General features: G+C 35.2%; 1 protein-coding gene and 1 non-coding gene across 2 annotated transcripts; one reads left to right on the plus strand and one right to left on the minus strand.

Moving 5' to 3' along the window:
* Positions 1-1,241: 1,241 nt before the first annotated feature.
* On the minus strand, positions 1,242-1,324 carry TRNAL-UAA. The gene has a single exon. It is a non-coding gene; the product is annotated as a tRNA-Leu (tRNA).
* Positions 1,325-2,693: 1,369 nt separating this feature from the next.
* LOC112523400 (probable pre-mRNA-splicing factor ATP-dependent RNA helicase DEAH4) lies at positions 2,694-13,840 on the plus strand. Its single transcript, XM_025132991.1, has 17 exons — positions 2,694-3,016; positions 3,718-3,810; positions 3,926-4,030; positions 4,316-4,533; positions 4,737-4,789; positions 4,893-5,009; positions 5,463-5,554; positions 6,333-6,419; positions 6,616-6,830; positions 6,920-7,012; positions 7,288-7,411; positions 8,766-8,913; positions 9,828-9,897; positions 10,488-10,648; positions 11,274-11,449; positions 13,443-13,607; positions 13,696-13,840. The coding sequence occupies exons 1-16, from the start codon at positions 2,817-2,819 to the stop codon at positions 13,576-13,578; spliced, it is 2,088 nt and encodes a 695-aa protein (XP_024988759.1). The 5' UTR covers positions 2,694-2,816; the 3' UTR covers positions 13,579-13,607; positions 13,696-13,840.
* Positions 13,841-15,306: the final 1,466 nt, after the last annotated feature.

Here is a 15,306-nt window from a genome sequence, read left to right on the forward strand (position 1 = left end):
AAATAGGGTCATCCAAAGAAAGATAACCCTATGAGGCAAACCCCATATTTGACACAAAGGCATCCAATCCACCTTTCTTATACACTTCATATTGTTCAAAATTTTCAATTCTTCACCAATGTGGGATATCTCAAACTAAACCACAATTCACCAACACCTCAATACTCAATTCTCATGATGCCACCTCAATACTCTTAGTTCTTTCTTTAATATATATATATATATATAAAGATATAATAGTATAATAATTTTGCACTATAATTTCTACCATTTGGTTTGATTGGTTTCCAACCATGGTTATAAATTTCAAATAAGGTCATCCAAAGAAAGATAACCCTATGAGGCATTTGGTTTGATTGGTTTCCAACCATGGTTATAAATTTCAAATAAGGTCATCCAAAGAAAGACAACCCAATGAGGCAAACCCCATATTTGACACAAAGGCATCCAATCAACCTTTCTTATACACTTCATAATGTTCAAAATTTTCAATTCTACACCAATGTGAGATATCTCAAACTCAAACACAATTCACCAACACCTCAATTCTCATGATGTCACCTCAATACTCTTGGTTCTTCTTTTAATATATATATAGATTATAACAATGTACTTTTAGCTCCTTGTATTTTGAAAATTTTACATATTATAACATTGGGTAACTTTTTAATTTAACTTTACCAATTATATTATATTTTCATGTCACCTCACTTTCACGTAGGTTGTTCACATATATCATACCGTAGATGTGACATTTTTTATTATAGCATTGTACTTTGAAAATTGTTTTATTATAGAATCATCAATTCCTATTACAATACTGTACTTTTAATTTTAACATATTATCATTTACACATTGTACATTTAATCAAACATGTTACCTAAATCTAGTATATGTTTCTAATCCTAAATTTCAATTAAAAGTTTAGTCTGAAAAACTCAAGATTATAGTAATAGGTAAATGATGAGCATTTACGTTATTTTATCACACCTTTTTTTCTTCTAACCAATCAAAATCAATTTTATGATTTAGTATGTGGTTTTTGATTAGGTAGATGACAAAAACTAATCGATAAAAGATGAAAATACTTCATTTAACAGTCATTATCCTGAAGGACCAAACCCATATGTTTTTATAAATAATTGTGATCATCTTGTAATTTCGAAACTGTAAGGACTAAAACTGTTATTTTTTACAAACCACATGGACCTAGTATGTAGTTTAAAAAACGAAAAATAATTGCTGGCTATGGGGTTCGAACCCATGCGCACTTGTGTGCAGAAGATCTTAAGTCTTCCCCCTTAACCTCTCGGGCAAACCAGCTTTTTTGTTTTTTATTCTGAATTTTTATATATATTACTTACTATAAGATCCATTTTTTTAAAAGAATAAAGACAGATTATATGAAAAAGTAACGTACTTTTACTTCATTATTATTTTCGATAAATTTTCAAAACTTTCATTATATAAGATGTAAACTTTTAAACATTTAACTACCTAAATAATTGGTTTAAGCATTAATCGGTTATCATGCTAATGTGACGAGTTATGTGGTATCCAACTCAGTATTATCCACCTCCTTTATTTCCTTTGCTAGCCACAATACTGGCATGCAACTCTCATATCTTCCCATCTGCCACCATGTTGTAACTTTTGGAGCCGTTACCACAGTTGATCCACTTCATTCCCGCCCCACTATGTAACTCAACTGTTTTTTTCCTCAGTGGCTCTCCAGCCCCGCTTATTCTCTTACATAGTTTCCCCTTCCATCACTATATCTTACTTGTAAGCAGGCACATCATACATAACACACCCCTCATTTCGACGAGCATTTATTGCTCTACTATACCAAGTTTGATTCAAGTGGTGTCGGGTCTGGTGTGTCGTGATAGTGTGTCCAAACTGTAAAACAAAAATTAAATAAGCTCAAAGCAGTGTTTGCATCAACACTTAATAAATTATCCATTAGATATATGTTAGCATCATAATATAGAGCACCAACAAGCTAAACCCCTTGCTTTTATCCATCGTTGAGATTAGCCAATTCCTCTTTTATCTCGGTTAAATCATTGTACACCAGCTTTCAAAATATTTCGTCAAACAACACTTTCTTTTGTTTCTTAATATATCTGATTATCCATAAGATATCCAAGCAAGATATTATCCAGTATACTACCTGATTAAATCCAAGTTAAATGAGAAAACACATACAGTGCGTCCATATACTAAAAGCCAACAAACTACAACATTAATAATAAAAAATAAGAACTTGGAATTCTTGACACGTTTTGTAAGAAAATAAATTTATAAAGGAACATATGATAAAAGGGTTGACTTCACGAGCCGAAGATGAAGGTTCAAATATGATTGAAAGAGGGCGGGAAAAGGGGGCGGTGAGTTGCAACAATGAAGGGGGATGTGAGAATGAGGAAAAGAACGGGGGCGTTAGGAAGGTGGTAAGGAGGTGCATTTAAGAAAAGAAGACAAACAATGAAAAGACAAAAAATGGGTAAAAGTACGAAAATATTCATTTGTTAAAGGATTATTTTTAAGAAAGTTAAGTACAGGGACCACTTTTAAAATAATATACAAAATATAGTAACCATTTAATCGTTTTGTTTAAAGTATAAGGGCCAAAACTGTAGTTTTCTCAATTATAAATTAGTACGAACTACAAAGTTAGAAATTCGTTATTGATGTGAAATTGTAATTTACCAAAACCCTCCGGAAGGTTTCAGAAATCAAATCTACCCAAAAACCCTCGTTATTGTGGTTCAAATTGGAGGCAAATTTGAAATTATTGACTTCAAATTCAATGGCGAACCTCCCAATTCTACAATTTGAAGACAAGATATTGGAAACTGTGGATCAAAACACAGTGGCAGTGATAATTGGGGAGACCGGTTCAGGGAAGAGCACTCAACTCTCTCAGATTTTACACAGAAGTGGCTACACCAAGGCCGGAATAATCGCCGTCACGCAGCCTCGCCGTGTTGCCGCGGTCTCTGTTTCTAGGTAATTATGTTGTAACAACTTGAACCACTGTATATATGCGTGATTTGTGATAAATTATATAGTCGTTATGTTCTACCACTTTCGTGCTTTGAATAATGTTTGAATGTTTACATCAAAATTTGTATATATGGTAAACAAATTCCGAAAATAGGCTTTCGGTGAATTCGTAGTGTTGGTGTAAGATTGCAATGAGGTTCAATTGTTTTTGCAATTGAAAAGTATAGAAGAGACTCACAGCTTGTGGAGTCATTTGGGATCATATACAGTAGAGAGCAGAATTGTACAATGAGTAATTAGTACTCTTAGCACTAAGCAACTGAGGCTTGCATATGCACGCATATCTGGGGTTTTCAGGCGTTGAGGAATAAAAGTATTGCTGTTGTGTGGTTAAATTTAGCCTTTCTTTTGTATGGTAATTGATATGATGTAGCGCTACGGAGAAGGAAAGACTTAAGTATGGTTATATGCAATACCAATCAGTAAGTCGTGTTTCTGGAAAATGCAAATAAGTTCTATTCAACTTTTGATCTTAGAGAGTAAGATTATTAGTTCAATATCTACTAGCAAGAACTAAGCAAACAAGTGAAAGTAGAATGTAAGAATGAGCTTTGATGATTGTGAAAATTTATGGGCTGTTCATGTCTTTACTTAGTTGAAACTTGAATATGACTTGGTCTTTGTTTGTTTCTTGACATGTACAGAAGGGTTGCAGAGGAGCTTGGTGTCCGACTGGGTGACGAAGTTGGTTATGCCATAAGATTTGAGGATAGGACTTCAGAGAGAACTTGTATTAAGTAAGGCTTATTTCTATAAGTTCAGTGGCCATAATGCCACTATCTTCATCCTTCAATCAGCTCTGGCAAGTTATGCTGATTTCTAATTATGATTTATGAATTCATGTGAGGCCAGGTATCTTACTGATGGAGTACTTCTTCGTGAAAGTCTTTCTGACCCTGAGCTGAAACAATATTCAGTGATCATATTGGATGAAGCTCATGAAAGGAGTCTAAACACGTAAGCCCTCATGCTTTATCCAGTAAGTTAACTTGAAATGCAAAGACAATGCATAAATATTCATGTAGATTTGTGCTCCCGTTTCTTTGTGTTGTCATACTAGCTCAACATTGATTATCTTGGTAGAAGGTTTTTCTAATATATCCTACCTTTTGTTGTGCCATTCTTTTATTATGTCTTTTGCAATTTTTTTGTATGACAAGCAATTTGAACTACCTTGAGTCCTTGACGTTTTGAAAGATTTCTAGACAGTCTCAACTAATCTATGAAAGTATTTGCGTTTAGTGATATATTGATGGGGCTGATGAAGCGTTTGATTAGACTTCGCGCCTCCAATTTGAAAGTTTTGATCACTTCGGCTACTCTTGATGGCGAGAAGGTGTCAAGATTTTTCTCTGATTGCCCCATCCTGAATGTTCCTGGGAAATTGTTCCCTGTAGAAATATTATATAGTTCAGAGCAACCAAAAAGTTACATCGACTCTTCTCTGAGAAAAGCTATTGGTAAGTGCACAACTTTTTTCTCCTCCCTTCATAAAACATCGTGGTTGTTTGATTTTGTACTTGCACTTTGCATTTCATATTTATTGGTTAATGTTCTAACCTGCATCAAAAATTTACCATTGCTATTCCCCTTTTTATCATCTAGTATGCTATACCAAATAACTAATTGCTACTTCTTGGCTTTTATGATAACTCTGTTATAGACATACACGTCAATGAGCCAGAAGGGGACATTTTGATATTTATGACTGGACAGGTAATTAAAATTTCATGCCTTACAATTTTTACTTCTTTTGTGATAATTTATTCTCCATATTGTACTATGTTATCTTTCTTGGAAAATGACAAGGTCCTCTTAGGATGATATAGAGAAGTTGGTTTCGAAATTGGAGGAAAAAATTCGAAACCTTGAGGCAGGATCTTGTATGGATGCCATAGTCCTTCCGCTTCATGGTTCTTTGCCACCTGAAATGCAGGCAAGTTGTTCATCTTAATGTCTATGTAGTTAACTTACAGTAGTATTTCTCTGTTATCTTGCAGTCTCAATGCTATCCGGATGTCATACATACAACTACTTGTTGCATCCTCATTATGTTTCACATAACTTATTAAATGACATATATTGTCATTCTTCAACTGCTTTTTTGGGTGCCTGAGTTACTCAGAATGCACCCCTTGTTTCCGGAGGTCAATTTGCTGACAGGCTTATAGCATTTGTCTTTTAATGGTTTTGAACATCTAGGTTTTTATTCTTTTTTTGTTTCACTTTACTTTTTTCCTGGTGTTGGGTACTCATTCTTATGTTCGTATATTCTTTAATCCATCTATCTCGACCTAAGTGTTACAATTATTTTTATTCTCCTATATCTTTCTTATATAACCATTCCCATTATAACCAATGATGGCTCACTGCCCGTATGATTCTGCAGGTGCGAGTGTTTAGTCCTCCTCCTCGAAACTGTAGGCGTTTTATTGTGGCTACAAACATTGCTGAAACGTCTTTGACTGTTGATGGTGTTGTGTAAGAGATTCTACTTTTGCCAGAAAGTTTGCTATTTTGTCAACTTTGATGTCACTAATTAGTTACCTTGTAGGCTAATCTTTACGTATGTAGCGTAGTAGCAGTATATGCTAAAATGAAAAGACTTCGGTTTTACATTGTTAATCATAGTTCATATTTTTCTTTTGTAAACGTAGATTTTTAGATACTACATTTTTCTGGGCAAAAAGTAATATTTGGCGTTGTTTTGGTGGCCAATTTTTTTCTTTCTTTTATTGGCTATATTATTGGGTTTGAAGACACATGCGCATTAAATTACCCTACCTTCAACGTAACTGAAACAAATTGCATCTTTTTTTTTTTGACATTATAAGTGCATATTGTTTGTTCATTTAGTACCATGATAGCAATTTATGAAGCTATATGTGCATGCATTCATAATAGCTGGTCAATCTGGGGACATTTGAGTTTGAGGTGGAAGGAGTCAAATATTCCATGGCGTTAGGTGAATGATAGAAATGAGAGGGTGAAAATTATAATAAATATGAATTTAGAAGAAAGGAGGACAACAGGTTGATTATGTGGATAGTTGTCGCAAGGCCCACCGAATCTGGAGTTTTTAATTTACTTTTTCTCTGCCTGACATATAACATTGCTTTGTACTTAAAAAAAATGTTATATCTAAGTTCTCTCTATCTAATCATTTCCATAATATTGTCAAAGCATAACTTGTCGATTGTCTCTTCATCTCTTTTCCTGTTATTGATGATTAATGTTCTTAATCCAATGACAATAATAGGTATGTTATTGACTCTGGTTATGTGAAGCAGCGACAATATAATCCATCAAGCGGGATGTATTCCCTTGATGTTGTTCAGATTAGCAGGTAATAATTGATGGTGTTTATTGTATTGATCACACCTTTTGACAGTCTAAACAATTAAACACACGTTCTTTTCTCTTGCATCACATTGTCATTTAAATTTACTTTGTTGAAAATTCTTTCTTATGTAACTATCCTACTATTGGTTTACATATTTTTTTGGGAATAGAAGTCCATTAAAAGGTTACTTCAAATGCAGGGTGCAAGCAAACCAACGAGCAGGACGAGCCGGACGAACAAGACCTGGGAAGTGCTATCGTCTATACCCGTCTGCTGTTTACCATGATGATTTGCTGGATGCTACAGTTCCTGAAATACAACGGTCTTCTCTAGCTGGCAGTGTTCTTTATTTGAAATCATTGGACCTTCCTGATATTGATATTCTCAAATTTGATTTTCTTGATGCACCTTCGTGTACGTCCTTTTCCATGTATTACTGTCTAGTGGATTATGTCAGGGTCTTCTACCAGCTAATAGAATGACATATTATGGCTTTTCTGCAGCTGAAACTTTACAAGATGCTCTTAAACAGTTGTTTCTGATTGATGCTATAGATGAAAATGGCACCATCACGGCTATTGGAAAAACCATGGCAGGTATGCCATTTACTCCTAACTGAAGCCTTGTTATATCAGCATGCCAAATCTAAACAATAATGGAAAGCAAAAAAACCATAACTGAAAGCTAAAAAATGAACAAGTGGATTATGTAAACCTGTCGCAGTATATATTTCCCTTTCTTTGAGGGGTGAATGGACTCTTTTTTGTTCAACAGACAGGTCTTGTCACTTGCATGTTGGATTTTGGAAATATTTTCACAAAGGACAGATAAATGTATTCTAGCTACTGACAATTTACTGTTCTTCCAACAGAGCTTCCTTTAGAACCTTCGCTTGCAAGGACCTTAATTGAGGCAAATGAATGTGGTTGTTTACCTCAAGCTTTGACTATAGCTGCTATGTTATCAGTGGAAGGTACATTGCTTCCTGGACGAAGGTATAATTCTGAGAATGTTACTTAAATGCATTATTGTGGATGGTTGGAATTTTTTTTCCACCACCCTAAGCAAATTTGTGATACAAGTTTGAAATTCAAATGATTGACCTGTTGGAAGATGATGCCGCCTGTTGTGAGAATTTAACAGATCTGATCAAATGAAGGATGATTCATTTGCCGAAAGCCTGAAACATTTGTCTACAATGGATAACAAGCTCTTGGATAAACATTGTCATTAGAAGAATATGTATGACAAGAGTCAGTAACAAGTTCATCATAGCAAATGTAGAGTTTCCCTTGAAAAATCAGAAAAACGACGTATGGATGCATGCAAGTGTCTCCACTTACATTATGGTCTGATAGAACCAACTTGCATATTAGAATCAAGAACCTTCTTGTTTATGTCATACTCCCCTCTAAAAAAGAATTTGTTTATATCTTAGTGCAGACTTTGTGATCCATTCATGATTCCCTTTCCCAATTTGAGGGTATGAAAAGAGGTAAGATATACTGATATATCTTGGTAGAAGTGATAAAGGAGGGCTTAACTTTTGGAATAAAAGAGAGAACATTACCGAGCCTCTGAAGTTTAATAATGAGTACTTCATAAAATTAGTAGATTTTCTGTTTTTTCTCTGACCTTGTCCAGATCTATTTTTAATTCATTATATGGAGCTGAATTTAGTTTACTCCAACTAATTTAAGGTGAGTTTCATTAACCATGGAGCTAGAACTCCAAGCGCAAAAAAGGCGAAAGTGATTTCTTATATGATGATGAAGCAATTTCGTACTGTTTTTTGCTCTGCATCATTTACTTTGAACACTTCCAGATGCTCCGGAGCTTGAAAGCATACAAACAAGAGGTAACATGAGCAAAGGTAGAGGTAGAGGAAATTAATGTGGGTGGAAGGACCCGAAATTCCAAAGATATTAACTGATTACCGTTATTGGAGAGGACTCGACCTTGAATAGGAGAATTAGGGGGATGCTATTCTTGCCTCAGGCACTTGGGGTCGGTTTACCACGTTATAGTTTCTAATGGTTTTTGTTCAACAGGCCCCCTTAAGCATTTGTCTTTGTTTCCCGTCCTTACAGAACCAGAAATAGATCTCTCTGGCACGTTGGTATTGTTACGGAATCAACAATCATGTTTGTTATTGTTATTGAAATTACCTGTTGACATATATAGCATGATCATGGTGTTAAACCTTTAAAGTTTCTGCTTTGAAATGTATGCTTGTTAATAAGTCCATCACCATATACTATCCGTTCTGACATCATACTTCTCCATGACAAGCCCTTTTATCCCAGATCCAAATGTAAATATTCATTTTTACGGTTTTTTGATTCGCAGCAAAAGCACGGACAAGAAGAGAAAGCATCCTCCTTCAGAGCTTCCTGATGGTTCCGGTTGGGGTGACCACATCCAGTTACTTCAAATCTTTGAGCTCTGGGATCAAACTGATTATAGTATCGACTGGTGCAAAGATAACAACCTACAGGTAGTTTTTCCCCTTTCTTTCTGCAACGATGCATATAATATTGTGTCCAAAGTATAATAATTTGTTATATAGAAATGATCATACATACTTTTGGGTGTGCATGTACTTTTGGGTATGCATGTACTTTTGGGTATGCATGTACTTCCTTATCTTTTTTATTAAAATGATCAAAACATCAATAAAATGGCATCCCATGTGTTGTATGTTTGCAGTTAATCTAAGTAAGGATATTGAATGTTTTAGGTGCTGCTATTTTTTTCTGTTGAAAACAACCTCTTAATTAACTACTAATGCCTTACCGGATAAGAGGTTAGACTTATAATTCTGTTTTTTATGTGATAATTAAGAACTTAAAACCTCTTACCGCCATCTTATTGGGCAAGTGGTAAACTCATGTCTTATTTGCCTCTTAGGGTCCTCTTATCTCCCTAAAACAAAAAAAAAATTGTAATCCTAAAAACAAGAAATTTACGACTTGTACCATGACAATAGAACATTTAAGATGTACAAGTCTAAATAGCACAAAACTTTGTACTCTTAAAAGATACCCATACTTTATATTTTTATTTAAAAAAAACTTAAATATTATTTTTGACAAGTTTTAATTAGCATTTATTTATTTATTTGTTGGTAATAGTTTCTTCATGTTGTTAACTTTGATTTTACTTGCTCATTCAAACATTTATCAGTTTACAAAAACAAACAGTAGATTCTGCTCTTAAACAACAGCACCACCTATATCAATAAGAAGTGAAATGAGACTTCAAACTTCAGAACTTTAAAAGACAAACATCACCTTAACCTTTTTTCAAGAATCAATAAATGGAACTAATGTGTTGTGTGGTATGTATTTCTGGCTCAGAATTTTGGACTTGTGAGGTAGTGATTTCTTCTGTTGAAATTGTTATATTCAGGTACGAGGGATGCTATTTGTCAAAGATGTCCGGAAACAATTGTCTCAAATAATGCAAAAGATTGCAAAAGGTTAGCTACGGACCAGCTTCAAGGTTACAGAAAGTATATTTGTTCAAATCTTTATTCCAGTTTTTTAGAAAGGAAAGGAAAATGTCATTTTACTAATATACCCTTTAAAAATATATCCCTTAGAGTGAAAGATTGGGTAATTTTGTGATTTTAATAATTCTTTTAAAGGGTTTTAATTTCTTTCCTTTCCTTTCCTTCCATAGTTGGAAGGAAACTTATCATTATTTCCCTTCCCTTTCCTTTCCTTTCTCTCCTAAAAAAGTTTCAAGAACACGTGTTTTTTACTTTCCTCCCCTTTCCCTCCATTTCCTTTCCTTAGTAAAAAGGGTTTCGAGAACACAGCGAAAATGTCAAATTTAATCCTGTGTCGTCCAAAGACGAGTATAGCCACTGGCCGAGCACATTAATTGTAGTGTGTGTTTGACTATTAGTCAAATATCTGAAATGCCTAAAAAGATAAAATAATGGTCCTGTACTTTCTCATCTTAGCTGTCACAACTGTATTATCTTTTTGGTTTTAAATGAGACATAACTGATTGAGCACACATGCCTTACTTTTTTTCTTGTCCTGCATTGTGATTGGAAAACAGGGTCCTTAGATGTAAAAAGAAAGGAAAGACGGAGAGACAGCCAACATGATTATAGGAGTCTAAGAAAGGCTCTGTGTGTTGGCTATGCGAGCCAGCTTGCTGAGCGAATGATTCATCATAATGGTTACCGAACTCTTGGCTTCAAATGTCAGCTTGTCCAGGTAACAAACAAGAATATTGTTGCATGTATCCTTGGTTTTACAATATTCTACGCGACTTTCGTGGTCAAACAAACTACCCCTTCGATCCCATGAAAATTGCAACCTTTGACTTGGCACATAGTTTAAGGAAAATGTTTGATAATTTGTTGGATATCTAAAATATCATTCAACAGATACAAAAGAATGGAATGATGAGGTATAAATTAGTACCATCATTTTTGTAGTAATGAACTGATGGAATGCGTAGATCGGTACTAACCTGAAAACTTCCCAAAAAGAAAAGAAATGTTGTAATTTTTGAGGGACGTCCCAAAAAAAGAGACCATTGTAAATTTCATGGGACGGAGATAGAGAGTACTTTAAGTTCCCTTATCTGGGCTTTTATGGGAATGCCAGGCTCTACCAACCGTGGAAATGGCCATGCATTAGTCTTTACCTGCTCCTATATAAAGAATTTTACATTACCCAGTGATCAGTAATCTGGAATCTAATGATCTTTTAGTTAGCATAGATGTTATGGACCTTAGCCATAATTAAAACCTAGATTCTTAACATAAGTATCACGCCTCTGAAATTTTCTTTTGTTGTGTGCATCCGTTGTTCTTATTAGTTTTGCTTTTCTTAGGTGCATCCATCTTCTGTACTGCGAACAGATGATGACGGAATGCTCCCAAATTATGTTGTGTATCATGAACTTATTTCTACCTCACGCCCATATATGCGCAATGTTTGTGAAGTAGAGATGCAATGGGTTACCCCAATACTGCATAAACTTGAGAAGCTAAACGTCAGTAAACTCAGGTACGTGTACATATTTTCAAGACATTCACTTGCTTACGGCTAAATGTATGCATACATAGACATGGGATCATGTGAGAAAAAAGAGTTATGGTGAGAACGTGAGAACAAAACCTTCATCTACTTTCAATTACCTTCATTGACCTATTTCTATCACCATGACTGAAACTTTAAGGTGTGTTTGGTATCCAGACACGATAGGACAAGGCAGGATAGGACAAGACTAAAACACTACTTATCGTTTGGTAAGACAAAATTGGACAAGAAAGAACAGATGAAATGACCAATTTACCCCTAATGAGTTGTTTATATATTTTGATTAATTTATCTAATTCATTAAGTTATAAAAAATAAATATTTTTTACAACAAAATATATCATTAGAAACTTTTCGTCAAGATGATTAAAATGACAAAACCAAAAAGTTTATGTAGTTTCCAATTTTTATTTTATAACCTTTCTATATTATTTTTTCGTTATAAATATTTAATAAATTACAAATTAATCAAGACATAGAAACTGTATAGAAATAATATTTTGAGAATAATAATTGAAAGTTTAAAGAGCATAAAATACAATAAATAAAATTTAAAGAATGAATAAGATGTAAAGAGGGAGGCGTATTTGATGTTTTAGAAGAGAAATAGGTTTTTATTTTGAGGTTATATTAGTAAAATATAGGTTTGTTCCACCTTGTTCCATGGGGTGGAAATGGAGCATGTATGTTCCACTTTGTTCCACATAGAAGTCCTACCAAATGTGAAACAATGATCCATGTTCTGTTCTGTCCTGTCCTGTCCAGTGTACCAAATGCACCCGTAACAAATTCATGCATGTGAAAGTGATTAAAGGTATGCAAAAGTTCATATATGTGAGTGAAAGTGAAGATAAAAGTGATGATTAAGGTTGATGAAGATGGTTGAAGTGAGATTAATGTAGTTGAAGCTAGTTGAAGGTCAGTGTTTTTGGTAAGCAATCAATTGAAGGTCCACAGTTTTTTAGCCGTTAGATCAAAAAATCATCTCATCCGACAGTTTAGAAAATTATTCTCACCATCACTCTTATTCTTACCGCAACCCAACTCTGCATACATATATATGTACATGGTAGGAGGTTTGAACAAGAAGTCCAAGTATCATGATAAAGTAAGAAGGAAAGGTTCATATGTGAATCATCGAAAAAGTGTATTTGTAGATGCATATATGAACCCTTGTGGAAAATCTGTAACGACGGTTCGTATACCCGTCTTCAAATATATTTTTCTTTCTGATTTTTTAATGATTCACATATGAACCTTCCCTTCCTACCTTATCACGATATTTAGCTTTCTTATTTGAACTGACCCCTATGTACATATATACATAGTGGTTATGGTGATGCCTATGCGGCTATGGCGGCATGGCAACGGGGCGGGGATGGGACGGGTTTTGTAATCCTCGGCCCCGGCCCCGGCCCCGGCCCCAGTTTGTAGTAACGTCCCCTGGCCCCGACGGGTACGGGGATTATTATCCTGTCTCCGGTCAAATCTCTAACAATCCCCGGTCAAAACCTAGTAAAACCCCGGTCAATCCCCGTAAATAGTATTCTTTATTTTGATTCTACCGGGGATCCCTGGCCCCGGTTTGAGTAACATCCCCCGTCCCCGGTTTGTGTCTACCGGGGATCCCCCGCCCCGTCCCCGGTTTGTGTCTACCAGCGATCCCCGCCCCCGGCCCCGGGACCCGTTTTAGCGGGGAATCCCCGTCCCCGTCCGGGTCGGGTGAACCGGGTTCCCCACCGGGTCGGGGCAAATCACCATCCCTAGGCCATGCAACACCTATAGTTTCCAAGATCATACTTAGCATTGCATCACCTTGGGGAACTTATGGCCAGGCATTCACCAAGTGATAATATTACTTTGTTACATTATGCTAGTCTTATTAGTTTATAAATATCATCATATATATATATATATGTATGTATATATTTATATATCATCCTTACTATCTTTGGAGCAGTGGTGGATCCGATCAGTCTGAGGAGAAAACAACAGTTAACTCGGATTTTCCCAAAAAAGTCGGCCCAATTGACGACTCTAGCAGTCGAATACAAGCAGCTCGCGAGCGTTTTCTTGCCCGTAAAACAAACAAATAGCAGTTTTTACTTGCTGTGTTGACATTATGGTGAGTTTGCTTTTTGTTCCTTGTAAAACAAGGTTTGAGTTTGACTATTATGCAAGTTGTCAACTTTAACCACCAAACTTTTTTATAGGTGTAGAGGAGAAAATTTGACCACACTTTTCCCAGTCTTTAGTATACAGAGGATTTTGCTAGATTATGGGTTGAAGGTATGCTACATCGTTGAAACATATAATTGTTGTAATAGAAATACAACCAATGAACTATTTTTTATTTATTTATAATTTTGTCTAAAAAAGACATTTTTTTTTGCAAATATGTGGCTTATATATATATATATATTTTTTGTGATTAACTTGGATATCTAACCCGCTATGCAAGCCGACTAATCCCAGGGCGACCACCTGCTTAGCGGGTAGCCTGGAGTCATCGCATTTGAACCTTTGTGGCCACAAGGGGATTTTTATTTCTTCTTGGATTCGAATCTGGGACCTCCAGGCGTGTGGCTTATAGTTGAGCTCAACCTTTTCTGCTAGTTGGGGTTTTCGGAAAGGTCTGTATACATCTTATCCTTAACCCTACCATAAGATGGTTATATTTATTGGTTTTGTTTGGTTTATGTTTTGTATAACTAATCTCTCTTTCCTTGTAGTTTTTGACCACCATTTGTGAAGCTTATGGCATTTAGGACAAGAAAAACTTGGACCCATCTCTAACCGATGTGTTAAAAGAGCTAAGTGCACTAAAATAGTTACAAACGATGTGTTAAAAGAGCTAAAGTGCATTAAAATAGTTACAAACCATCTTCAACTAAAGTTGAAAGTGATAACGAGGTAAAAGAATATGCTAAAAATGCTTCTTACTGGGTTCATGCACAGGCACATTAGCACCACAACCCTTGGAACAAATTACTATATTTCGTCCTTGGCGACGGATTAGTCGACATTTTTCACAAATTTTACGAACAAAAGCCCTTATTTTTATATTTGTCGCTCCTTACTTTAATCTTGAATCGACTTCTTGGAAGAAAGTAAGTTTCTTGAAATTTTCCACTTCGAATCATATTCATACGAAAGAAATAGTGAACCTAATCTTTCAAATCTTTGTTTTGGAGTTGATAAACTTTGTTATCCGCGTAGTATCTTCGTAACAATCACAGAGGGAAAGAGCCTTGGCTTAGGTTGGGTCTTTGTTTATGTTGATTGTCCAGAGTCGAGCGTTGAAGCCATCCTGTTTTAAAAAGGAGAACCGGGCTCCATCTAACTACAAGAAAAACAACCTTAACACAAAAAGCTATAACGTGCCTGTCTTCCGAGCCCTTCCCTTGCTTCACCGATAATTCGGTAAAGCGCACTTTGCTTGACAAATATATAATTTAACTTTCGACTAAGAAGTGAACCAAGTTGGCACCGATATCATAATGACCCCTAGTCATATTTTACCATGCTTCCTTTTTATCACTTTTGGAATCAAACTTCACAGACTTTTTATTTATAGAAGAATCATTATTTTTTCAGGACAATCTTTAATGCTTGTACTCGAACTGTCATATCTCTTTTTTATTAGGTCTATGGTCCTTTCTGGGAAATGGGTGAGTTCTTGCGTATTGATTAGTTATAAAGTTTTTATGCTAAAGGAGCTTTTAAGCCGGGAATTGAATAAGCAATCATAAAGAATGGTCCCAATTAATCCTATATTATGGTTACATGATAAATTATTTTAAATATATCAAATATATAAAAAC

The sequence above is a fragment of the Cynara cardunculus genome (genome assembly GCF_001531365.2).
Source record: "Cynara cardunculus var. scolymus isolate 2C chromosome LG 12, CcrdV1, whole genome shotgun sequence".
In the NCBI taxonomy this organism is placed as follows: Eukaryota; Viridiplantae; Streptophyta; class Magnoliopsida; order Asterales; family Asteraceae; genus Cynara; species Cynara cardunculus.